Raw genomic sequence first — 24,923 nt, forward strand, 5'->3', positions numbered from 1 at the left:
GCTGAAATACCATATACAGATTAAAACAATCTCTGCATCTGCTTTCACTAGCTTTGTTGTGATCTTTGCCTATAATTTTTCATTTAGATGAAAGATAATTTTTTTTCTCTAGTCTTTACTCTAGGCTTATGCCAAGCTGGGTAAGTATGTGTGAGATGCACAGTTCTTTCTCTGTAACTGACAGTATAAAAGGGCATTGTCACTCAGTTGAGTAAATTGCTAACCCTTAACTTTTTTAAGGAATGGTTTTATATTTGTTAATCTAGGAAAAGAAGCAAACAGTTTTTCCAGTCTTTTAAGACTAGAAACTTCAGTGTGAATACAAGAAAGAAAGAAGCAGCTGAAAAATATAACAGCAGGCTTTCCCATCAGGAGGTAAAATAAAACCTAAGAAAAATGCTTGGAGGAAAGAGGAACAAAAAATCCCTTGTGTTTTAATAGATTACTTTCCTGCACTTTGACATGCTTATGCATAGCAACCAGCAACAGAAACAGGCTATAGCTTAAAAATTGCAGATAAATTGGTTATCTCATATAGCACTGTATATCTCACATGCAAAACTAACTGTAAATATTTAGATAATCTAAAATCAAATGCTTGCAGACAGATTTTTTTCTTGTACCTTGTGCATACTGTGGGGATGAGGGACAATGGAATGAGCAAGTACCTAACTTCTTAATGATTCAGGTAGGAGTTAGTTTCTTTGTTTAAAATGCAGTAAAAATTAAGTTTAATTCTGATATTAATTTCTATTAATGCACTTGCATATCACCTTGGTAGAGTAGACTGTATTTGAAGTCAGTGAAAATACAAACTGTGTTCACTTTGAGAAACTTATGTACTATCTTAAGATTAATAAAGATCAAATCTCCTGGGGTCAAAGGAGTTCCTCTCCTTTTCTAGGGTTAAGTGCTGCCTCCAAAGGGAGTAGGGTAGGTGACACTGGGCTAGGCAGAAGATCATACTTAATCATTCAAAAGCCACCACATATATCTAGCTCTTGTTGTGTGCTGTTTCATGTGACTACACATTTTCCAATGTTTGGTCCGTTTTTAAATAAGTCCTGTCCTGTCAGTGTTTTCAAGCACCTGTATTTGGCAGAAAATATCTGCTTTGAAGGTCTCAGTTCTTAAAGTTCTCTATGGACCTATTTTGGAGTTTAGCTGTTTGGCTGCTTGTCACTATAACATGTGAAAATTATGAACAGAATTTATTTGTATTATCATGTTCTGGCTTCATTGAAGTTATACTAAAGGAAGTTTCAGTCTGCTGGGTTTCAGATGAGCATTCAGGGTGCTTCATTTGTTTGAATAGCCATAGAAGCTCAGCGCAGTGGAACAATGATTTCTTTAACTGAGGTAATCATTTGCATATTTGAAAGATCACAGCTGCTAAAATGCATTCTGCACTGTTTTGTGGTACTTACCTATGTACAGAGGTACCATTGATACAGAGATTATATTAGCAGTGTTCACTTTCATAGGAGGGGCTCATGTTGTTGGTATACTTTTGGCTTTGCATTTGAGTCCCAGGACTGCCCATGAGTTGGGATGCAGTCAAGCACCACTCTGTTTTTTCCATCAGTAAGAAAATGTGATGCATAAGAAAGCCTTATACATATTCCCTGCATGCTTTAACGTGGCACTGTGGCCTTCATGCTATGGAGAAAGCTGTGCATGTGAGCATGCACTAACATCAGTGACAGACAGCAGAGGAGTAGGACACATTCAGAGGGATCCCATCCATCAGGGCCCAGATTCTGCCCTAAAATACATCTGTATATCTTCCGTTGACTTCAGTAGAAACTTCTTGCAGCTATGTCATTATGTGACTGCAGGTTTTAGGTGCAAAAAGTTCTCTGTTCTTCTGGAGCCCAAAGCAAAATCCTAGAAAGGCAAAAACATAATTAAGTGCCTCTGTTTACTGATGCATTCCTGTTCTGCCTAACTATTTGCTAATGGAAAAGCCTCTAAGGTTTTCTTTTGAATTACTTTGAGCTGTCCATATTTCAGAGTTTCAGAGGAATATATATAATCAACCTGTAGTGAATAATAGGTCTAAACAAGTCATACTTTTGTGTTCAGAGTGCAAGTGAAACTAGATGTAGTCCTCAGTTGCAAAATTTGGATCCCAAGTTCCTTGATTTTGTGGCACACTTTGACCAATATTTTCATGGCTTTGTGACTCATGTGCATGAAAACTGCAGATACTGTCTCATCTTTCTCATAATTCCTCAAATAACTGCTATGCACTTTATCCTCTGGCTAATCCTCATCTGTCTCTGATACTTGCATTCATAAATCTTCAAGAAGTAGGCATGCTTCACACTTAGGCTGTCAGAACATGCACTGATATTCTTGTTTGTTATTCCACAATCAGCAGTACATTTTGTTGCAAAAAACATTGTAAAATATTTTTAAATGTACAAAATAAAAATTACACCACTTGGAGCATTTTTTCTCCCTTAAAAATGTGAGTATCCTCTAACACATTTTCTGCTGTGTTACTTTTTTAACAATGAAATGTATTGCAGAAACAAATGCCATTTCACTTTGAAAGGGAAAATCTTGGAACTACTTGTATCAAAATTACGGAATTCTTATCACAGTTCTAATAATAACTTTCTGTTGAGAAACTTTATAAAGACAAAAAGCTGTACTGTTTATAACAAAACATGTTTTGATTCTCTCAAAATGGCTTAGTACTGACGACATTGAAACTTTATGTGTCTTTTCAGATCTGTTTTGGTCTATAGACCTCAATCTACTGTTGTAAAGATTTGGTTTCCTTTTTCTAAAGTCTTGACCGAATCTGGCATAAGACCAGATCTCAAAATACATATTTTCTTGATAATAAAAAAAAATTGTTCTTTATTTATCGTATTTAGGTAGACAGCTGTAACTTTTAGGGAAACTGTCTGTTTTATTTGTAGTAGTGTTTTCAGTATTTTTTGAGTACATTTTAATATTTTCTATATAAAAAGGGAGTTAATTGCTAATGATTTCTCAGGCATTGAGAAAGAGACATGGCTTTCAAAGTCCTGCACTCATGTGCATATCACTTACTCAAATATAAAGCAGACTTAGTAAAAAAAATTTTTCCTCTCAACACTGCCAGTTCAATGAAAACAAAGGCTTTCTTGGGGAATGCATAGTTTTCTGACTAATTTTCAGTGGTAGTTTTTCAAGTCTCATTAGAACCAAGTTGAAAAAGACTCTTTTGACCTCATCATTCTGATTATATTACAATAAAATGTAATGTTGAAATGAAACATTTTGGGAAGATTAAATAAAGTGTTTTGGAATGCTTTATTTTGCAAGTAAATCTTCATTTTTAAACTCTTTTCCTGAATTGGAATTAAATAAGGTATTAAAATCTGCATTTTCCCACTAATAGAAACTTTATTCTTTAGCCATCTCTCCTAGTTAAGTAGACAGCTGCGATCTTTGGGGAAACTGAATTTTACAGCTCAAGACCAATAGTTTAGTCCGTGAAACAGTTGGGATGGTGTGTCTCAGGAATTAAGTGTGTATGTTTCTCGATCATTTGAGAGACAATCACAAAAAATACCTGGAAGGCTGCAACTTCAGAAGAACAAACAATTGCCATTTCAGAAACTTCTTCAGAGCAGTAAACATACGTTTGTGAAATGTGGGAAATGATTGAATATGCATCAGAATCCCCAGGACTAATCCAGATTTTCCTCTCAATTTTGGCATCTTGTGCTATAACTTTTACTTGATTTTAATTTTTTATTCTAGTGCCAACAATATGCCTAAACAAGTAGAAGTGCGGATGCATGAAAGTAATTTAAATCCAGTGGAGTACAGATCCAGGAACATATGTGTGCAATTCTGCCAGTCGCTCCACAGGAATCTGCTCCTGACACTTACTGTATTCGGTAAGCTACATCTGCTGGTCTGGAAATTGTGTGTGTATCTACATTTGCTCATGTAGTACCACAGACTTGTCTGTGGTCATCAGCTGTTCCAGATGAACAGTCAGAGATTAAATAGAATGCCCATAGGCATCATCACTTTAGTTCACATATGCAGTGTATTACTGACACAACACAAAGCAAATCTATACCACTGAACTACATTACATTACAGAATCACAGAATGATTAGGGTTGGAAAGGACCTCTGGAGATCATCTAGTCCAACTCACCTGCTAAAGCAGGTTCACCCAGAGCAGATCACACAGAAATGTGTCCAGGCGGGTCTTGAACGTCTCCTAAGGAGGAGACTCCACAACCTCTCTGGGCAGCCTATTCCAGTGCTCTGACACCCTCAAAGTAAGTAAGTTTTTCCTCATATTCAAAGGGAACCCCCTGCGCTTCAGTCTGCTGCCCGTTGTCCCTCATCCCATTGTTAGGCACCACTGAAAGATGTCTGGTCCCATCCTCTTGACATCCACATTGAGATATTTATAAACATTGATGAGATCCCCTCTCAGCCTTCTTCAAGCTGAACACACCCAGCTCTCTCAGTCTTTCCTCATAAGAAAAGTGCCCTAGGCCTCTAATCATCTTCATAGCTCTCTGCTGCACTCCCTGCAGTAATTCCTTGTCCTTCTTAAACTGAGAAGCCCAGAACTGGATGCGGTACTCCAGGTGCGGCCTCACCAGGGCAGCGCAGAGGGGGCGGATAACCTCCCTCGACCTGCTGGTCACACTCTTCTTAATGGACCCCACAATACCATTGGCCTTCTTGGCTACAAGGGCACATTGTTGACTCATGGTCAACCTGTTGTGAACCAGGAGTCCCAGGTCCTTCTCTGAAAAGCTGCTTTCCAGAAGGTCAACCCCTAACCTGTACTGGCTCCTGAGGTTATTCCTGCCCAGGTGCAGGGCCCTACATTTGCCTTTGCTGATGATACCAAAGGAGGAGTGGTCCACACACCAGAAGGCTGTGCTGCCATTCAGCAAGACCTGGACAGGCTGGAGGGCTGGGCAGAGAAGAGCCTGATAGAATTCAACAAAGTTGCTGAGGGTGCACGCAGTCTCTTCATGCAGGTCATTGATGTACAGGTTGCACAGGACTGGACCTAACACTGACCCCTGGGGAACCCCACTGACTACAGGCCTCCAACCAGACTTTGCACCATTCATTACAACCCTCTGAGCTCTGCCATCCATCCAGTTCATGATGCATCTCACCATGCATTCATCCGGGCTGCACTTCCTGAACTTGCCTGTGCAGATGTTGTGAGAGCTGGTGCCAAAAGTCTTGCAGAAGTCAGGGTAGACAACATCCACTGCTCTTCTCTTGTCTACCCAGTCAGTCATACCATCATACAAGGCTATTAGGTTGGTCAAACAGGATTTCCCTTCGGTGAACCCATGCTGACTACTCCTGATAACCTTCTTTTCCTCCACGTGCTTGGAGATGTTGTCCAGAATGAGCTGTTCCATCACCTTTCCAGGGATGGAGGTGAGGCTGACTGGCCTGTAGTTTCCTGGGTCATCTTTCTTGCCCCTTTTTGAAGGCTGGAGAGACATTAGCTTTCCTCCAGTCCTCGGGCTTTGAATGGAGCATGATTTAAATCCCGAGACCAGTCAGATCAATGTCATTCAGTAGAACTAAATGTAACACATATTTTTCTTTCCGTTATTTGGGGAAAAAAAAAAAAAAAAAAAGATCAAAGCATGAAAGCTCTTCAAAATTTCCTTTACTTAATCTTTTGTCTCTCAGGTCATGCTCTGCTGCTTTTAAGGCATGTTCCCCTCTCTGTAGCTGTAAGCCACCACTCCATGATCTCATCCTGAATATTGCCTCTGGCTTTAGCAGATTCCAAATATGGAACAGTTTGACATTTCATTGGGGTTCACCGGCTCTTTGCCTGTTTCTTTCTCACTGAAAGCCTAACAGCCAAATGCAGGAAATTCACAGAAGTACTTTGTTTTGTTATTGTTTGAAAGACCACCTGCAGCGGGTCTTGCGCTGCAAATTTCACATCCATATTTTTCAGCCTTCAAAACCCATACTGCTGAAGTGTTCAGACAGCATTTTCTTTGAATTGTATTTAGAAGGTGACTGATGCAGTCCCAGAAAAAGTTTTAAATATACATATATTCTCCATTGTTTCAAACTGATACTTCAGAGAGACGTATTTGCTGCAAATCACAACTTGGGCTTTGCTGTCAAGTTTCATTACGCTTGAGACTTGAATCAGGATGTAAGGCATCTTGGATGTAAACATAAAATAGCCATTCACAAGTACCATATTATTATAGTAAGCATGGTCTTTTCTTCCCTAGGCCTCTCAGTCCTGAGAGAGGGGTTTAGGTGTTACCACTGTACAAATCTAAATAAGTCAGGAAGGGATGTTTGTGGTTTGAGGACATTAGCACAAATAGAAGAGAATGATGCAGACCATCAAAGGGAAGGAATAATAAATGAGTACTAAGAATCAAGTTTTCTTCAATGGTATGTGCAATATTGATCAGGCACTCTTTTCCAAAACCCTCCAAATAAAACTTGAATCTGTTTTCATCACAAGACTGTTCTAGCTTTCACGCAGGGTTTTTCTTACGCTGTAAAACAGCTACTCATGCTGACCTTGTTTTCAAGTGGTACCATTCTTATGTTGTGAGATAGATCCCATACTTCAAAGAGCTGGGTCCTAAACCCTGCCTCTTCTGTCAGTTCTGTATGGCCTTATATAAATCATTTCACCTCTTGGTGCCTCAATTTTGACAGCTGTAGAACAATTATATGAATTATATTTTACTGTTCCTCAATGTATTGCAAGGCCTACACAGGTAGTAAACCTCAATATGTTAGTAAACCTTAATAACGTTGTAGTTTTTGGCAAATCTGTATTTGCAGAAGCAAAGTAGTACAATAGGTGTAAGCTCAGCTGGCAGAAGATTCTACATCAGGACCACTTCTCTTTAATAATTAAATACATAGTAAGCATGTTACAGCCTCATATTAATCAGAAGGCTAAGCTTTCTAAAATCTGTCTCTGCACCAAAAGTTAGTGGCTTCGTGTAACTGGTTTTTCTGCTAGGCTATCGTGCATAATCAATGTGCATTCAGGTATACTTATGTTACTTACCTGCTCTCTTTTATTCTTCTTCCAGGTGTCATCCTGGGTGCTCTATGTGGAGGCTTTCTTCGTCTAGCAACACCTATTGACCCTGACATCATAATGTTGATAGCCTTCCCAGGAGATATACTTATGAGGATGCTAAAAATGCTGATCCTCCCTTTAATTATCTCCAGTTTAATCACAGGTAAAATCTATTAGCCATAAATATTTTCAGATGCTTGCTGCAGATATCACCTGGTTTGCTTTCTGTGATGTAGGAAGAATAATAGTGTGATCCTGTCAGGGATTTTGCAATTGCAGTGTGTATTTTAGAGTTAATTTCCAATTAAATCAGTTTGCTTTAATATGTAGATGCTCCAATGAATTTGTTTTCAAACACAGGCACACATACTACCTTCCTGAACATTAGAAATTTCTTAATATGCTGTTTCACATAATTGCTGGATTAGACCTTGCAAATAAGATGGCATGACACTAATGAGCCTAGCCTTCTTAAAGCTGAGGTGTCAACCAGACCATCACAGCATCACAGTATCACAGTATGTTTGGGATGGGAAGGGACCTCAAAAGATCATCTAGTCCAATCCCCCTGCTGGAGCAGGAACACCTATGTGAGGTCACACAGGAACATGTCCAGGCAGGTTTTGAATGTCTCCAGAGAAGGAAACTCCACAACCCCCCTGGGCAGCCTGTTCCAGTGCTCTGTCACCCTCACTGAGAAGAAGTTTTTTCTCAAATTTAAGTGGAACCTCTTGTGTTGCAGCTTGATCCCATTACCCCTTGTCCTATCATTGTTTGCCACAAAGAAGAGCCTGGCTCCATCCTCATGGCACTCACCCTTTATATATTTATAAACATTAATAAGGTCACCCCTCAGTCTCCTCCAAACTAAAGAGCCCCAGCTCCCTCAGCCTTTCTTCATAAGGGAGGTGCTCCACTCCCTTAATCATCTTTATTGCCCTATGCTGGACTCTCTCCAGCAGTTCCCTGTCCTTCTTGAACTGAGGGGCCCAGAACTGGACACAATATTCTAGATGGGGTCTCACCAGGGCAGAGTAGAGGGGAAGGAGGACCTCTTTCGATCTACTAACCACCCACCTTGTAATACACCCAAGGATGCCATTGGCCTTCCTGGCCACAAGGGCACAGTGCTGGCTCATGGTCATCCTGTTGTCCACCAGGACCCCCACGTCCCTTTCCCCTACACTGCTCTCTAATATGTAATTTCCCAACCTATGCTGAAACCTGGGGTTGTTCCTGCCCAGATGCAGGACTCTACACTTTCCCTTGTTAAATTTCATTAGGTTATCCCCCGCCCAACTCTCCAGCCTGTCCAGGTCTTGCTGGATGGCAGCACAGCCTTCTGGCTTGTCAGCCACTCCTCCCAGCTTAGTGTCATCAGCAAACTTGCTGATAGTACACTCAATTCCCTCGTCCAAATCGTTAATGAATATATTGAATAATATTGGCCCCAGTACTGACCCCTGAGGCACTCCACTAGATACTGGCCTCCAACTAGACTCCACACCATTGACTACCACTCTCTGGCTTCTCTCCTTAAGCCAGATTGCAGCCCACGTCACTACTCTATTGTCTAGACCACACCTCCTCAACTTATCTGTGAGGATGCTGTGGGAGACTGTGTCAAGGTAGACCACATCCACCGCTCTGCCATCATCCATCCACCTTGTTACATTCTCATAAAAAGGCTATGAGGTTGGTCAAGCATGACTTACCCTTGGTAAAGCCATGCTGACTGCCCCTAATAACCCTCTTATCCTTGATATGCCTTGAGATGGCACCAAGGATAAGCTGTTCCATTACTTTCCCAGGGACAGAGGTAAGGCTGAATGGTCTATAATTACCCAGGTCCTCCTTCTTGCCCTTTTTGAAGACTGGAGTGACATTTGCTTTCCTCCAGTCCTTGGGCACCTCTCCCGTTTCCCAAGACTTGGCAAAGATGATGGAGAGCGGGCTAGCAATGACTTCAGCCAGCCCCCTCAGCACCCGCGGATGCATCCCATCTGGACACATGGATTTATGGATGTCCAGACTATTTAATTGCTCCCTAACCCAGCCCTCATCGACTAAAGCAGACTCCTCCATTGACCTGGTTTCATCCGGGGTCTCAGGGGTACAGGACTCCCCAGGACAGCCTCCGGCAGAGTAGACAGAGACAAAGAAGGCATTCAGTAATTCTACCTTCTCTGTATCTTCTGCCACCAGGGCACCCACCCAATTCATCAGTGGGCCTTCGTTGCCTCTGGTATTAGTTTTATCTGCTATGTATTTGAAAAAGTTCTTTTTGCTGTCCTTGACCTCTCTCGCCAGCTGTAATTCTAAGGAGGCCTTGGCTATCCTAGCTGCCTTCCTACATCCTATAACAGCAGCCTTATATTCTTCCCAGGTGGCCAGCCCCTGCTTCCATGACCTGTAAACTCTCCTCTTCTGCTTGAGCATACCCAACAGATCCCTATTCAACCACGCAGGTCTCCTGGCTCCCTTCCCTGACTTCCTACGTGTGGGGATGCTCTGATCCTGAGCGTGGAAGAAGCAATCTCTGAATGCAATCCAGCTATCTTGGGCCCCTTTTCCTTCAAGCAGTCTTGCCCATGGGATTTCCCCCAGCAATTGCTTGAAAAGGCCAAAGTTAGCCCTGCTAAAGTCCAGGGTTGCAATTCTACTTGTTATTCTGTTCCTGCCACACAAGATGCTGAACTCCACCATCTCGTGGTCACTGCAACCCAGGCAGCTCTCAACCTTTACTGCTTCGACCAGACCCTCCTTTTTAGTGAGGATGAGATCCAGCATTGCACCTCTCCTGGTCGGCTCCTCCACCATCTGCATGAGGAAGTTATCATCAATGCACTGGAGGAACCATGGCCAGTTTGCAGCAGCCAAGGGCAGAGAATGGTATGATATCTCCTCAAATTAGTAGCAGCAGACATTGTTCACATAAGAACTGGAGGGAGAAGCTTCAGTAATCTATTTAGTGGTGAGAATTTCAAAAGGACAAAAGTAGGCGCCTGTAGGCAGTCATTAAACTTAACGAATTATAAAGGATTTTGTTTGATGATTGTTTAGTTGGATATTGAGTCTCAATATATTTGTTTGTTTCTTAAAATAAAACATCTGCAGGACTATCTGGTTTAGATGCTAAAGCAAGTGGCCGATTGGGTACAAGAGCCATGGTTTACTACATGTCCACCACTATAATTGCTGCTGTGCTGGGCGTGATTTTGGTTTTAGCCATCCATCCAGGGAATCCAAAACTCAAGAGACAGCTTGGTCAAGGGAAGAAGAATGATGAAGTATCTAGTCTGGATGCTTTCTTGGATCTGATCCGAAACCTGTTCCCTGAAAATCTGGTCCAAGCGTGCTTTCAGCAGGTAAAACCTTCTACACCTTGTGAATATTTTTTTATATCTTTTACATACCAGGTATGTGTTAATCTAATTGTTTAGGTGAATGACAGAAATTATGATGCAAAGAGAAATAGCCATCTTAAGTCTTGAGCAGGTACATCAAAGAACTGTATTTATAGCTGTTTTGTTTTATGTTGTAGTAATTTAAATTCATAGATTTTTTAAAGATTATTTTTAGTTTGTTGTTAAGTAAACCTACATTTTTTTTATTAACTTTTTATACAATATGTACAGTCATGAGTGCTGCCTTAGAGCTGAACAGTTGATGAATTATGGGGTCTTTCACCCAGGTTGAATTTGATCTTGGTTGTTAGTTACAGAGCTGATGATTCTGCAATGCCCTGTTTGTAATATATGGATGATCTTGATTCCAGCTGGTTGCCAGTAGCCATGTACCACAAAGCCCAACATCTCATAAGTTCTATTGCTGTAGTAGAGTCCAGACTAGGTAGAGATAATACAATTAAGTGGCTGACCCACCTACAGGTGTCTCCATCAGGCCAGGTTTGAAGCATGCTGAGAAAGAAGGAGTGCTTGTGCTCTGTGTCACTTGCTCTGTAGGTAGATAATTTTTAATCAAAATGGTTTCACTTTGAGGGGTAAAATAGATAAAATTTGCATGCTTCCTAATTTCTGCTTAAGCATATTATATTTTTTTGTGTAAGCTACTTTTTCCTACAACTAAATTGTTTGGTAATAATGCAGACTTTTTTTTTTTTTTATGGGCTTTTACGGGGTTTGTTGCCAAACGTGTTCTTAAATGTTCCTATGTGAAATGGCATGATAGTTGGAGCTGTGGTTATGGCCAAAGAATAACATGAAGTGGGGGGACGGAGAGAGAAGAGACCATGTGGAGTGGAAGAATGGAGGCCAACCTGAGCTGCCAAAAGGGCTTGGAACATTCTCAACATTTCCAAATCATCATGGAAATGTCAGTCACGTGATCAAACTGTGGGTGGCTAAACATGACAAGTAATGTGAAATGTATTTTTGCAAAACTGAGTGAGGGGAGAGCAGTGTGCTTATGTTTTTTTCTTACTTTCCCTCATTTGAACTGTGGAAGAGAGAAGAATTAAATTTCTGGTCAGTTGACAGTGGTCAGATTTCTCAACAAAAGACAAAAAGTCGGAGAAAGAAGATAGTTTTCTTGAAACCTTAATATTGCTTTTTCATTGTGTGTAATATCAGTGTGGTGGTTTTTTTGTTTTTGTTTTTGTTTTCTTTTTTTTTCTTTTTTTTTTTTTTTTAATTTTGTCAAGAAAGATACTGAGCTTTTTGGCTTTCCAGTGTTGACTTTTATCAGATTCCAAACTAATTGTCAGTGAAAGCCGCTGCCACAAAGCCACCTTTCATTTGCAAAGTGAGTCATTCTCCTTTCCGGATGGAACTTGTGCCTTCTGTTAGCCCTTAACTCCTCAGTGAGGAGTTAGACTTTACTTGCCTCTCTATTTATTTAGGTGGAAAATTAACTGCTTTTGATGGTGTCAACATATGTTTTCTCTTCCTACATTTATACAGACTCTCTCCATGAGCATCTACTGTTTCCAGGTTGCCTTAGGAGGGAGCAATTTTTTTCAGAAATCCTGTGAAGAAATATTTTGAAGGGTGCACAGCAATGGTACGGTGTAGCCATAGTCTGTGGGAGGATTTTACATGCCTTCCCTTTTGAACAGGCAGAAAGTAATGAAGGGATCCACTTGCAATTTTGAGATAGTTCACTTGCAAACTAAAATCTGAATCATCCTGGGATTTAAGTATCTCTTGATTTTTTGTATGGTGCACAAGAAAGTCATAATTTATAATGAAAACTGCTATTCCAGCAGAGACTTAGGATATTATTGTGCCATGAAAGAGAATGGGACTATCATCACTAAATACAATTGTGACATTCAAATGGTTTTCTGGCCTGAACTGTTGGCAAAATCTAAACTTAATGTTAAGCTCAGCATTTTTAGTGACTGTGACCCTGTGCAAAGAAGGGCTTAGGACCTTTGACTTAAGTGACTGTACTGGAATTTGTGAGTGTGCCTTATGTTTTAAGTTCAATTTCTGGGACTCTGTTCTTACATTCTGGATGCGTCACATTAAAAAGATATTGTGTTGACAACATAGATAAAATTTAGCTCTGAAAATAAGGTAAATATGCAGGAATGATGGTTTGGTTTAGGACAACCAAAGAGTTTCTTACACAAATCTCTATGTTTCTTCTGTCTACACCTCCCTCTCTAGATTTAGACAGCAGGTTTTGAAAGGAGAGACCTAAGCTTGTTTAAAACTTTGTGGTTTTAAAAGATATGGATTGAATCTGGATCATCATCGGTAGTACTGCAATGTTCATCCCAACAGAAATGAGGTGCAAATGTTCTCTGAAAGGCTAATGCACTTTTTCTGATGCCTTGCTCAAACAAGGAACAAAGAAAGGAGGGAGCAGATGGGAACCCATGGCAAACTGGTCATAGCTTCCCAACCATTTTTTTTTCTGTCCCAGAGCCATGAAGAGGCAGGAAAGGCTCAAGGTGTAAAGTGGGAGGAAAACATCTCTTCTAAAAGCAGCAAGTCACAAATCTTTTTTTCCCACTACTTCCTTATTTTCCTAGCCATAAACTCAAGCTCATTTCTCCCCCTACCATTTTTTCCAAGCTTTTCCTTGACCGTACCATTCACTTGCCAGGAGAGGTCCATATCCATTCAGATGCTCATGTCTTCTCTTTTTGAGGTAGTCAGATTTGATTTAATAGGTATCTGGCAGCTTTGATATTATTTCTGTTATCTGTCACTCACAGTGTTTTGAGAGCTTAGGGAACTGTGGGTATTCCATTTTGAGCAGCCACCAAGTGAAGTGTTGGAAATGTCATAAGTTTTTAAGTCAAGTTAACTACCAACCCATGATAACTTGAGCTGGGCAGGCCATCCTGAATAACAAGCCTTACTGCAGAGTTGCTGCTGTGACTGGTTTTAGGGATGCCTGCCTTTTGGTGCTGAACAAATGGTGTCAATATGTAACATACAGTCTGTGAATCACCATTTGTGAACCATCTGTACAAAGGAGGTAACTAGCTGTAAAATGTTACATCATGGTGGTAAGGAACAAGTATTTACCATGCTTTTCATACTAGAGTCATGAGAAAGACTCACAAGACTTTGTGACTCTTGGAACTATTTGAAAAACAAACTTATTTTTAGAAGAGGGGGTAAGAGGTTGTGGAATGCATGTCTAATCCTTTAAAAATATGGTTCCCTGGAATTTCAAGTGAAGACTCTTTTTATTTTTATTTTTATTTTTATTTTTATTTTTATTTTTATTTTTATTTTTATTTTTATTTCCTGATTTCCCGTACAGATTGTATTGTCTGTTTCCATTCTCATCCTCCTTTTTTATTGCTTTCAGATCCAAACTGTCACCAAGAAGGTGCTGGTGCCACCACCCATGGAAGAACCACCTAATGTCACTGACTCTGCTTTTGCTATGATGAATGAGACAGTGCGTGAAGTACCATCAGAATCCCAGCTGGTCATTAAGAAGGGACTTGAATTTAAGGATGGCATGAATGTCCTGGGTAGGAAAAGTTTTTGCCTGACAAACATGTACTTCGTATGTATGACACAGTTTTGACTGTGACTGGGTAGCCAGTGTTGTCTGATGTGCTCTTCAGTGCAGATTTAGTCTCCCTAAATAATCATCAAATGTTGTCACCTACTGGCTGCCCATTGGTCTCTGAGATGAAAATCTAGTGGTCTTACTCAAAATATGACTGTATCACAGAAACAACAAAGTGAATTATTCTGGATTGGCAGCTTTGCAGGTATTAACTAGAATACAGTGGGGAAGCATGTAGGAACTAACCAAAATATCCTTTCATCCTAGAAGTAGCCTACCTATACTAACGCATATTGGCAAAACAGTATGGGGGAGAGCTTTAAGAGCTGGTGCTTTACCCACCGCCTGATGAATTGGAGCTCAGTTGTTTCCAGTAGGTGTCTCAGACACACTGAACTAAAATTTGGCTTGAGGCAGTGCCTGAAGTTAGAGGTGGGGTGTGAACTGCACCACCCAGAACTGGGCCAGAATAATCCCAAAGAGGCTTGACACATCTCTGAGTCACAACTCCCTCCTTTTTTCGTCTTGACTGCTGACCTTTACCAGCTGCAAATTATGAACAACTGCTGTCGTGCCATTTTGTCTGGACAAGTCAGCAAGTGAGGGTGGTACAAAGGTTTTGCCTGTCTCCCACTCCTTCCTGAACCACCTGTTCAGTCAGAGGCACAGGGGAACAAAGAGCCACCACACCACTTCTATTTTCTTCTCTGTGCCTAGACTCACTGTTTTGTCAGCCCAGAGATGAATGTTCCTTCTTCACCTTCTTACTTTCTGGATGTGGGCCAAGTCAGTCACAAATTAGCCCTCAATTTGTAGCCTCATTGACAAGCCTACACTTGAAGATACACATGCTCTGTGGCAGCATGTCCACAGGGCTAAGACTGACACCTGTGTTCATAGGTGTTGTCCTCCAAGTGGGACAGTATGTGGCAGTACCTAAACCACTGCTTTATCTCACCACTAGGCCATCACTTTTTAGTGGGAAATGGCCCCTGGCAGTCTTCTTATACCTGATGAGCTGCTCCTGCTGACACAGTGGCTGCTGTGCCTGCAGATCTTCTCCAGGTAGTGGTGAGTTGGTTGGCAGAGGCTGCTTTGCTTAGATGTAGGGGAGATTGCATCAGTAAGCTGATCAGAAATTATTTGTTTCTCTGCAAGGCATCCTTCTCTACAAGAGTGAGGAGCCACTGTATTCTGCCTGCCTCTGTGGCTCTTCCTTCCATTCAACACCTGTGGGCAGAGGAGCCGCTTCCTTTCAAAGCTGCAAATTGTCATTTTGCACACCCTGTCTGAAGCAGCAGCTTGTTGTTCACGCTGTTACCCTTACCGGCTTTTTTCTCTCCTGGAGCTCTGCTTATGCATTAAAATTAAACAATATTTCTAATGTGGGAGTTGCATTAAATTTAGTGCTGGACTTGTTTTGCATAGGGTCTGTCATGGATAAGAAAATGACTAGGAGGCTGAATATGATTCCTACAGAAAAGGAATACATGATTTAGGTGGGGGATTTGCTGTAATATTTTGATCAATGAGTCTCAAATGTTGCAGTTTCTTGGCTTGGTTTGGTGTAGTTTGCTTTTGAAAGAAGAAGTGAAAATGTTGGGGAACTGCCATCCAGCTTGCGTAAACTGTACAAGCCAGACAAATTCCTGCAAATATGAACCAACTTGACTCTTGTGACTAATGTAGCAGCTCTTTTGTAATTAACAAAAAACCCACCTACTGACATTTTCTGATGCAGAGTCTGAGTTCCAGGAAGCTACTTGGTGTTTGAAAAGCTTTTAATCATTTCTCTGTGCTCTGCAACACACTTTATACGCTTAATTTCCCTATTTAAGTGACTCAACAAAGATAGCTTGGTGCTAAAGAATGAGTTTATATCCAGGAGACTGCATTAAAAAAAGAAAAAAAAGTCTGGTTGCTAAACCCAGTGTGAGGGTATGGGATAGCCTGTCTTCTCTCAGAGTACTGGTAGCTGAAACTCATTTATCTTGAATGCTTTTGTGTCCAGATGGGTTTTTCCTTAGGAATTTCCCGGATGAGTTCACCCATTTGTTCAAATACTGAACTCACGTCATGACTGAAAGTTTGGCCTCAAAGGGTGGCTGAAGATTCAAACCATCTATCAGTATCAGTTAATAATCCCACTCTGGACACTGAAAATTGCTCCACGGTAAAGATTAGCATTGAAGACACAGCTCTGAAGTAATGCATCACAGATCCACTTAGTTTTTCATGGTGATAGTTCAGTACTCTGGACTTTCACACCTTAGCATTTAAATTTAGGAGCCAAATATTGTACTGAGTTCTATGATTATGTATCTGCTAACAGCTGGTTTCAGTGAGGTTAATCTGTTTAATGGAAGTTCTGTGGTTTAGCTTAAAGTGCAATACCCACCTTTTCCTCGCACCCCCACCTTCTTCATTTAACTGGAATACTGATGGCCTGCAAAAGTTATGTTCTGGGGCTGCTTTTACTTTTCCCTGTACTCCAGGACTGACTAGTCTGTAGATTGGATCTGTCAAGGGACTTTTGTAAAGCTTGAGAAAAATGCTTGTGGTGTCTAGTGACTGTTTTAGCAACAAAGAGTCATGATATGGTACTGTGTTGTCTCTCCCATTTACGAGGGGCGATGAAGCTTCTAACAGTTGCATGACACTGAAAACATTATGGTATAGGTATGGAATCAATAAAGAAAAAAGACATAGTTGGGCTCTGAAATTGGGATTTAGTAAAATATTGAAGAATAAAAGGTGTTTTAATATCATCATGAAAGTTGAGAGTGAGTCCATTTTTAATAAAAGTCCCAAGAGATGTGTAATACACTATAGTTCTGAAAACTGGATTAGCAGGTAGTATCAAGACATTGACTAGGTGCAAAAACTTCCTAAGAACTTGCTTTTTTTTTGTCTTGCCATTTTTTCTAATAGGTTTGATAGGATTCTTTATTGCTTTTGGCATTGCTATGGGGAAAATGGGAGAACAGGCCAAGATGATGGTGGATTTCTTCAACATCCTGAATGAGATTGTAATGAAGTTAGTAACTATGATCATGTGGTAAGTCTAAAGTTCTAACTTCTAGAATAAAAAAATATTTTAAAAAGCCCTAGTATAGCATATAGTAACCACAGTTTGTTAGTAAACAATGTAATTAAATAGTTCATTTATTAAAGCCTTGACAGGTATGTTAGAACCACAGCAGCATTATTTCTATTTGGTGAGTATTATTTAGGACCCAATGTGAAATATTTCTGAAGGTATTCTGTTTTGTTTACTGAAATCCAATACATTCAGGTACCAGCAAAGGCCTTCAAATGCCACATTGATTATGGAAGATAATTACATAGAAGGATATCTAAGCAAGCAAGAATGCCCTACATAAGAACATCCAAATCTTCCTGAGAGGTCAGCGTAATCCCAGGGTATTAGCTAGGAGGTATAATTACAAAGCAGCCTGGAGACACACTTAACTCACTGTCTTCTGTACTAAAAATACTTTACTACCAAATAAAATTCCAGTGGTTTTCAGTGATGTGTAGTCCCTCCACCCATATTTACTGCAGAATCTGTGTCTTACAACCTCGCTGCAATGGGGTCACTGGAAGGTATCTCTCTTGTTTTTAAAGTATAATCATTCATAAGAATGGTGCCTGGCTTGCCTTCAAGAAAGTAACTTTACCTAATTGAGACTGAGGCCTTGTTTATATTTCTGGAAGGGGATTCTCTTTGGTTGTTTTTTTTTTTTTTTTGAGATATTTCTTCTGAGGGCTTCCCCAAAGCTATTTGTACACAGTGCCAAGTGCAGCCATATCACACAAAACCAGTTTTTGAGAACATAAAAATGCATGGCTCTGTTTGGCATTGTACTACTGTGGTTTATATCTCTTAGGTCATTGAGAGCAGAAATAGCCATTCCGATACATGCATATCATGCTCCGTTGCTGCCCATGATTCCCTAGTGTTCCTGGAAGTGATTTCCTGATTTACAGTATGCCTCTCTCTGAGGCTATAGATGGACACAATTTATAGAAAAGGGAACAGAGTGCCTGAAGCACACCTTCAGCATCATCAGTGTTTCAAAGGGAGACTGTAATGCAAGAGTGATGCAGATGATAGCTAACAGCAATGTGCAAATGTGTAGCACAAAAGAAAGAGCCTGAAGTAATGACTTTGTGTTCCTGTTATGCTTCTGCTTTTCTGTAAATAATCCTGCTGCATAAAAACACAAAGCCCTGCTGATTTCCACAGTTATCATAACCTGCTTCTCTCAACTCTATAGAGAGACAGTGACAATGCTCTCATTAACACTTCAAGAACAAAAATTTGCTATTATTTCACTTAACACCAGTTGCTACACTCGAGACATAATACCTTGCCTAGAGTATAGGTTTTTTCTAGTAGTCAGTGTTGCAATGGCAGGAAATAACTCAAGTTTCAAGATATTCACTGTAAATGTTTACTTTTAATGATATGCTTTTTATTTCTCTTTTCATGAGGAAGGAGATTGGTGTTGGGGATTCCACTTGCTCATCTCTCTCTAGAGTTTTTAAAGAACTGTTGTGGCCAGAAGCAGGTTTTTGGGTTTTTTTTAATGTGTGTTTGTAAAGACAAATGGACTTCTTTATGCAGAGTTACATTTTATTTGGTTTATTATTTCTCTGCACAGAGAGCTGAAATTCCCATGGCAACTTCAGACTCTCTGGTTTGCTACACAAACCTAAACCAAATCAGACATCTGTCTCTGACACAGTGTAATTCTTTATAAGAAATATGCTTCATCAAGCGTATTGAAACATGGCTTTTAATGATAACTGGTAAAACAACTAGCCTTGCATTTCAAGTGACAGGACTTTCCAGGTTTTGGGCACATTGCTTGAGAGACTGAGATGTTTCTTACAAAAAACATGGAGCACTTTTATTCTGAAAGTCAGTTTCCTTTGTATTGTCTTTAATTAGGCATTCAAATCACTAATCACTTTTGAAATAAACATTACCATTTATTTTCAGAGAGACATTTTGTTCACTGTTTCTCCACATGTTACACATATCACTTTCTCCCAGCTTCAGTTTTGTAAAACAGATAGAGAAAGTGAATGTCTTTTAAAATTATATAATATGCTAACCTTTACCAGTGCAGTTATAAAGATTTTCTTCTATCCATGCACTTTCAGACACTTTTCACTGTAGCTGATTATTATGTTTTTAAATAATATCTATTATTTTTTTATTATTATTACCAAACTGTGCTACCATTATCATCCTATTTAAAAGTTGCATTTATGCCATCAGGGAATCACATGACTGAGGTGACAAAAACCCTACTCTAAGTAAGAAAAGCCCATAATTAATGAAGAATCCATAAACTAAAAACCATTTGCCCGAATTATTTAAAGAAAATAATGAAAAAATTTGCAGCCTCCTAGATAAAAACAATTCACTTCAACAAATAATTTTACTGAAGCAAATAATGCAACTCCCTGAAACCAGATAAGCAATGGGTTGTAAAGTTATGTATTAAGAACAAATACACCACTATTCATAATGATCCACACCTGTGTTACATAATAGTATTATTGTATGATGTTATTCCTGGATCACGGACTATTCAGGAAATGCATATTCCATTAGATGGGATGGAATAAAATGAAGTAGATAGGGAATTTGCTGGAGATGGCCATTATTTTTTTAAAAAGGTCTGATAGCTATCCGCTGAATTTCCGTCAATCCCTGTTCTGCATCTCAGTGTTGATCCTGAAAGCCCCCTACTCTTTCTCCAGTGTGTACTCTGTTGAGCAGAATTGTTATGACTACGCTGCAAAGCCTAGTTCTCTCTATGCTTTTTCTCTTTCTCCAGGTATTCCCCGTTGGGCATTGCTTGCCTCATCTGTGGAAAAATCATTGCAATCAAGGACTTAGAAGTAGTTGCTAGACAACTTGGCATGTACATGGTCACTGTGATTGTAGGTCTTCTTATCCATGGAGGGATCTTCCTACCTCTGCTCTACTTTGTAATAACAAGGAAAAGCCCATTTTCATTCCTTGCTGGGATTTTCCAGGCATGGATCACAGCACTAGGCACAGCTTCCAGGTACACTTGAGAAATAACAGCTTGCTTTATTTTTTAGCAGATTATTAGCTACTATTTAGAGATAGTGCATCTGCTGTTCTGACCTTCACTGCAAAATAATTTTATGCCATTGAATAAAAACTGGTTTTAATCCAGCCATGTTGAAATGAATAAAAATAAGCACACACCTTCAGGATTTTTTAGAAAGGTTGTACAGCCAACTGCAGAGAGTTGGGCGACCCTCTTTTTGTTTTTTTTTCTGGCATTGGCCAAATGACTTGTGCAAATTGTGTTACCTCTGTACTTGTTTCCTCAACTAGGAAACAGTGATAAACCATTTATTTTGAAAGTATGTTAAGACCAGTCTGGTTTCATTTGGAAGAAAAAAAAAAAAAAAGATAAAAAGTGCTAGGTTTCAAGAAATAAGTTAGAAAACCTCTCATTTTATTCTTTCCTGCATTTTGGCAGAGTAAGAGGTCATCACTGAAGAGCTGAGCATTTCAGACTCAATAAAGGCAACTCAGTAATAAATTGATGATTTGCTTTGGGGCAGTCAGTAGATCTTGTATTGAAAATATTTTTCAGTTAAATAACATATTTTTAAATGTTTTTCTTCAATAAATGTTTTATTTCTGAATGAAATGTAATCTTTCATTTCAACTAAAATGGTGAAAACAAAAAAGCCTAGTTCAAAACCGACCATCAGAAAACTGAGCTGCTTTGATTTCAGGAATTTCTTGTAAGAACTATAATTCATCTGCCTCTTTGGATTCACCCAAACTGCTCTGATGAACAGTTTGGGTGGATCTCCCCAATTAACAGGAGGTTCTGGAGTGACCTTACTGATGTGCATAAATAACTGATGGGACAGTGTACAGAAGCTGAAGCAAGACTCCTCTCAATGGTGCTTAGTGACAGGATGAGAGGCAGTGGGCTCAAGAAACACAAGAAATTCCATCTGAACACAAGAAAAATCTTTTTTACTGTGATATACTGTGACAGTGGTTGAATGTTGGCATGGTTTGCTCAGAGGAGTTGTGGAGTCTCTATTCCTGGAGATACACAAAGTCTGTCTGGGCATGGTCCTTGGCAACCTACCCTTGTTGCCTCTGTCTTGAACAAAGTGGTTGGAAGAGGTGACCTCCAGGAGTGCCTTCCATCCTCAACAATTCTGTGTCTCTGTGATAAAAAATGCTGGATTATAAGAGATATAGTCTGGCCAGGAGTTTCACTAAACCAAAATTTCCGTAAGGCTTTTATTCACTGAAGTGTTTGGGTTTCTACTTAGATTTTCAGTACAAAATTTGTAGTATCCATGCACAACTTTTGTGAGGTTTTTTTAGCATAAAGTAATGCTTTTCTGCTGGAGTACCGAAATGTAAAAGTGTAGGGGATTTTAAGTGATTCCAGCATATGGGTTTACCTGACTACTAGCTTTACCACCAGATCTGAATTACAGGCTAAACAGAAGTAGACCAATGCTTTCTGTGAAGAAATTTTTCCTAATATCCAATCTGAACCTTCCCTGGCGCAACTTGAGGCCATTTTCTCTTGTCCTGTCACTCACTACTTGGGAGAAGAGACCAACACCCTCCATGCTACAACCTCCTTTCAGATAGTTGTAGAGAGCGCTAAGGTCTGCCCTGAGCCTCCTTTTCTCCAGGCTAGACAAACTCAGCTCCCTTAGCCGCTCCTCATAAGACTTGCCCTCCAGACCCCTCAGCAGCTTTGTCACCCTCCTCTGAACTCTTTCCAGTACCTTTCCTGTAGTGAAGGGCCCAAAACTGAACACAGTATTCAAGGTGGAGCCTCACCAGTGCTGAGCACAATGAGACAATCTCTTCCCTAATCCTGCTGGCCACACTATCCTTGATGCACACCAGGATGCTGTTGGCCTTTTTGGCCACCTAGGCACACTGCCAGCTCATGTTCAGCTGGCTGTTGATTAACACCCCCAGATCCTTTTCTGCCAAGCAGCTTTCCAGACACTCTTCCCCAAGCCTGTAGCATTGTATGAGGTTCTTGTGACCCAACCTGGCAGTTGGCCTTGTTGAACCTCATGTGATTGTCCTCAGCCTATCAATTCAATCTGTCCAGATCCCTCTGTAGAACCTTCCCACCGTCCAGCAGATCAACAGTCTCAGCCAACTTGGTGTTGTCTGCACACTTACTGAGGGTGCACTCATCCTGATCATTGATAAAGATGTTAAACAAAACTGGCCTTTATACTGAGCACTGTGGAATACCACTCATGACTGGCCTCCAACTGGATTTGATGCCATTCAATACAATACTTTGGGCCCAGCCATCCAGCCAGTTCTTCACCCAGCAAAGAGTATGCTTGTGCAAAGCAAGACATGGATCTAATTCTTCTAATTCGTGTTTCCATAGATATGAGACTAGAGGAATGATTTAGGAAGTGACTCAGGCATCCGCAAATCCAGAAGTGTTTGGGTTTTCCATAGATCCCATATAAGATAGATCAGCCTTATGCTTCTTCCAGATAACCTAGAACATTTATTATGACACTATATTTTTATAGTTAGCTGTCTCAGTAATTCCTTAATCTCCCTTTTCCATGTTTTAATTATCTATAAAATGGAAAGAGTACAGTTTTTATACCCAATAAGCATCTCTATGATAGTGGACTAATGAATGAATTGGAAAAACTCTGAAGTTGCAAGGCACTAGCAAGAACATGCTGCCAGTATTTATCTGAGAAAATTTGGTGAGTCTAGTTCTTTATTCTTCTATGAGCAAATTAATATTTTTATAGGGGCAATGACACCAGAATTAGTGGGATACAATAGTGAGGACCTTTGAGAAATTCTGCCAACTTAGCTGAAGGAAAGCAAATATAATTGTAGAATCATAGAATTGTTTAGGTTGGAAAAGACCTTTAAGATCCTCAAGTCCTTAAGCACCACATCCACATGATTTTTAAATACCTCCAGAGGTGGTAACTCAACTACATCCCTGTCACTAAGCAGAGGGTGCCTGGCGAGGCTCAGGGACTGACTCAGCCCTGTCTCACTCTGGGTGCTTTCGGAATCCAGAACCAAAGATACTTCCCAGCTCTTTGTATCTGAAATTCCACTATCATGTTTCACAGGTTCCCTGTTTACATAGAAACAGTCTCAGTTTGATATATTCAAATCCCTGGCACAACCACAAATAAACCACAACAGATGTGCTCCAGCAGCTTCTGTATGTAATACCAATTAAAAGGAATTTCCCCAGGTCAGCTTTCTTTTCAGAATGGCTTCTCAGACAACAAACAACTTCATTTAGTAGTGGACTTGACTTGACCTCAGAGATAACACAGAAATGTAAGGAACCAAAACATGTTCCTGTGTTGGCTTTCATGTTTGTTGCAGCAAGTCCTTTGCCTGAGGCAGGCAAACCTGTCAGGAGAGGGAAGAAGTAGAAGATATTTGCATCTACAGGGTGGGGGGGGGGGGGGGGGGAAGAAAAAATGTTCTGTTTTCAGCAGTATTTTTTTAGAAGATGTTTTATTTTGAGCAAGTGAATGTAATAGCCTGAACTACTCCCGCAAAAGCAAGGCACTATGGATCTGTGCAAGGAGCTGTTCTCCTCTTCCAGCCTTCTTTCACATCTTTTCCTATTCTCCAGCCCTATTTCGTATCCTCTTCTGTACTATAGTGTCAGGGAACTTCATGGTTTGTATCTTTGTCTAGCTTTTTCATTCCTCATTGTGGCGCTGATCTCCATTCAAAGCAAATTTACAATCAAAGAAATTTAGGATTTGTCCACACACTGTCCATCAGAAAACATCTGGAACTTATCTTTTTGAACAAAATTCAATAAATAATTCATAAATTAGTCTGAAAAATTCATCTACAGTTTCTCAGCCTCTCATCTCTCCTTCAAGTAGGGTTCATGTCTTGGTCTCAGTCCCACATCCACCTAAATGTAGGCTTAATTTAAAAATTGGCTAAAAAAGGCTTGAATCACAGCAGAAAGTGGAAGTAGAAAATGCAAAAAATTATAGCAAAATTTCTGACTTTGCTCCCTTATGTGTATTTATTATATTGTCTTCTCTATTTTTTTGCTTTCTCTCCTTCAGTGCTGGAACATTACCTGTCACATTCCGATGTCTTGAAGAAAATCTAGGCATTGATAAGCGTGTAACAAGATTTGTTCTTCCTGTTGGAGCAACTATTAACATGGATGGAACTGCTCTTTATGAAGCTGTGGCTGCCATCTTCATAGCACAGATGAATGGAATTGAGCTGGATGGGGGCCAGATAGTTACTGTGAGGTCAGTTAAAAATACTTGGTTTCTACAGAGTGTAAAATGTGAAGCATTGGGTTGGATGTCTTCTCAGTTACTGTGAGATTCAGTATGAAATCCATGGATTTCTAATAATGATATGCAAAGAAATGTCATACACATAGGTCCTGGTTTTCTGGTGACATGCATTTTCTATCATTTGCAGCTTTAGTGCATGCTAGTGGTGTTTTACATGATCTTGCAGTTGACAATGCAACGTGAAATACAGCATTCTCAGTCCAATACAATGCCTTTTTTATTATAGAGGGATGCTACAAGTGATATATGGAGCATTAACTTTCTAGAATGTATCTGTTTATATACATTGGAAGAAAAAAACACACCTAGAAAATTTATCCAAGTATTTACGTTTGCCTGTGCTTTTTCTGGCTTTGATGAAGAGCAAACCAAATGATGAAGAGCAAACCAAAAGAACAGCCCAGCCTGAGGGTGAGATTACCTGTGGCATCATCTGGATA

At 40.0% G+C, this 24,923-nt stretch overlaps 1 protein-coding gene across 1 annotated transcript in view; it reads left to right on the plus strand.

Annotated features, from left to right (window-relative positions):
• Nucleotides 1-3,762: 3,762 nt before the first annotated feature.
• The window catches only part of SLC1A2 (solute carrier family 1 member 2), a gene marked incomplete at its 5' end in the record, with an annotated part of 28,637 nt that continues 7,476 nt past the window's right edge, over nucleotides 3,763-24,923 (plus strand). The window contains 7 exon segments of the mRNA NM_001282830.1: nucleotides 3,763-3,902; nucleotides 7,091-7,243; nucleotides 10,198-10,448; nucleotides 13,873-14,041; nucleotides 17,014-17,140; nucleotides 19,938-20,171; nucleotides 24,238-24,432. Coding sequence (NP_001269759.1) covers nucleotides 3,773-3,902; nucleotides 7,091-7,243; nucleotides 10,198-10,448; nucleotides 13,873-14,041; nucleotides 17,014-17,140; nucleotides 19,938-20,171; nucleotides 24,238-24,432 — 1,259 coding nt within the window.

This window comes from Columba livia, chromosome 5 (assembly GCF_036013475.1).
Source record: "Columba livia isolate bColLiv1 breed racing homer chromosome 5, bColLiv1.pat.W.v2, whole genome shotgun sequence".
In the NCBI taxonomy this organism is placed as follows: domain Eukaryota; kingdom Metazoa; phylum Chordata; class Aves; order Columbiformes; family Columbidae; genus Columba; species Columba livia.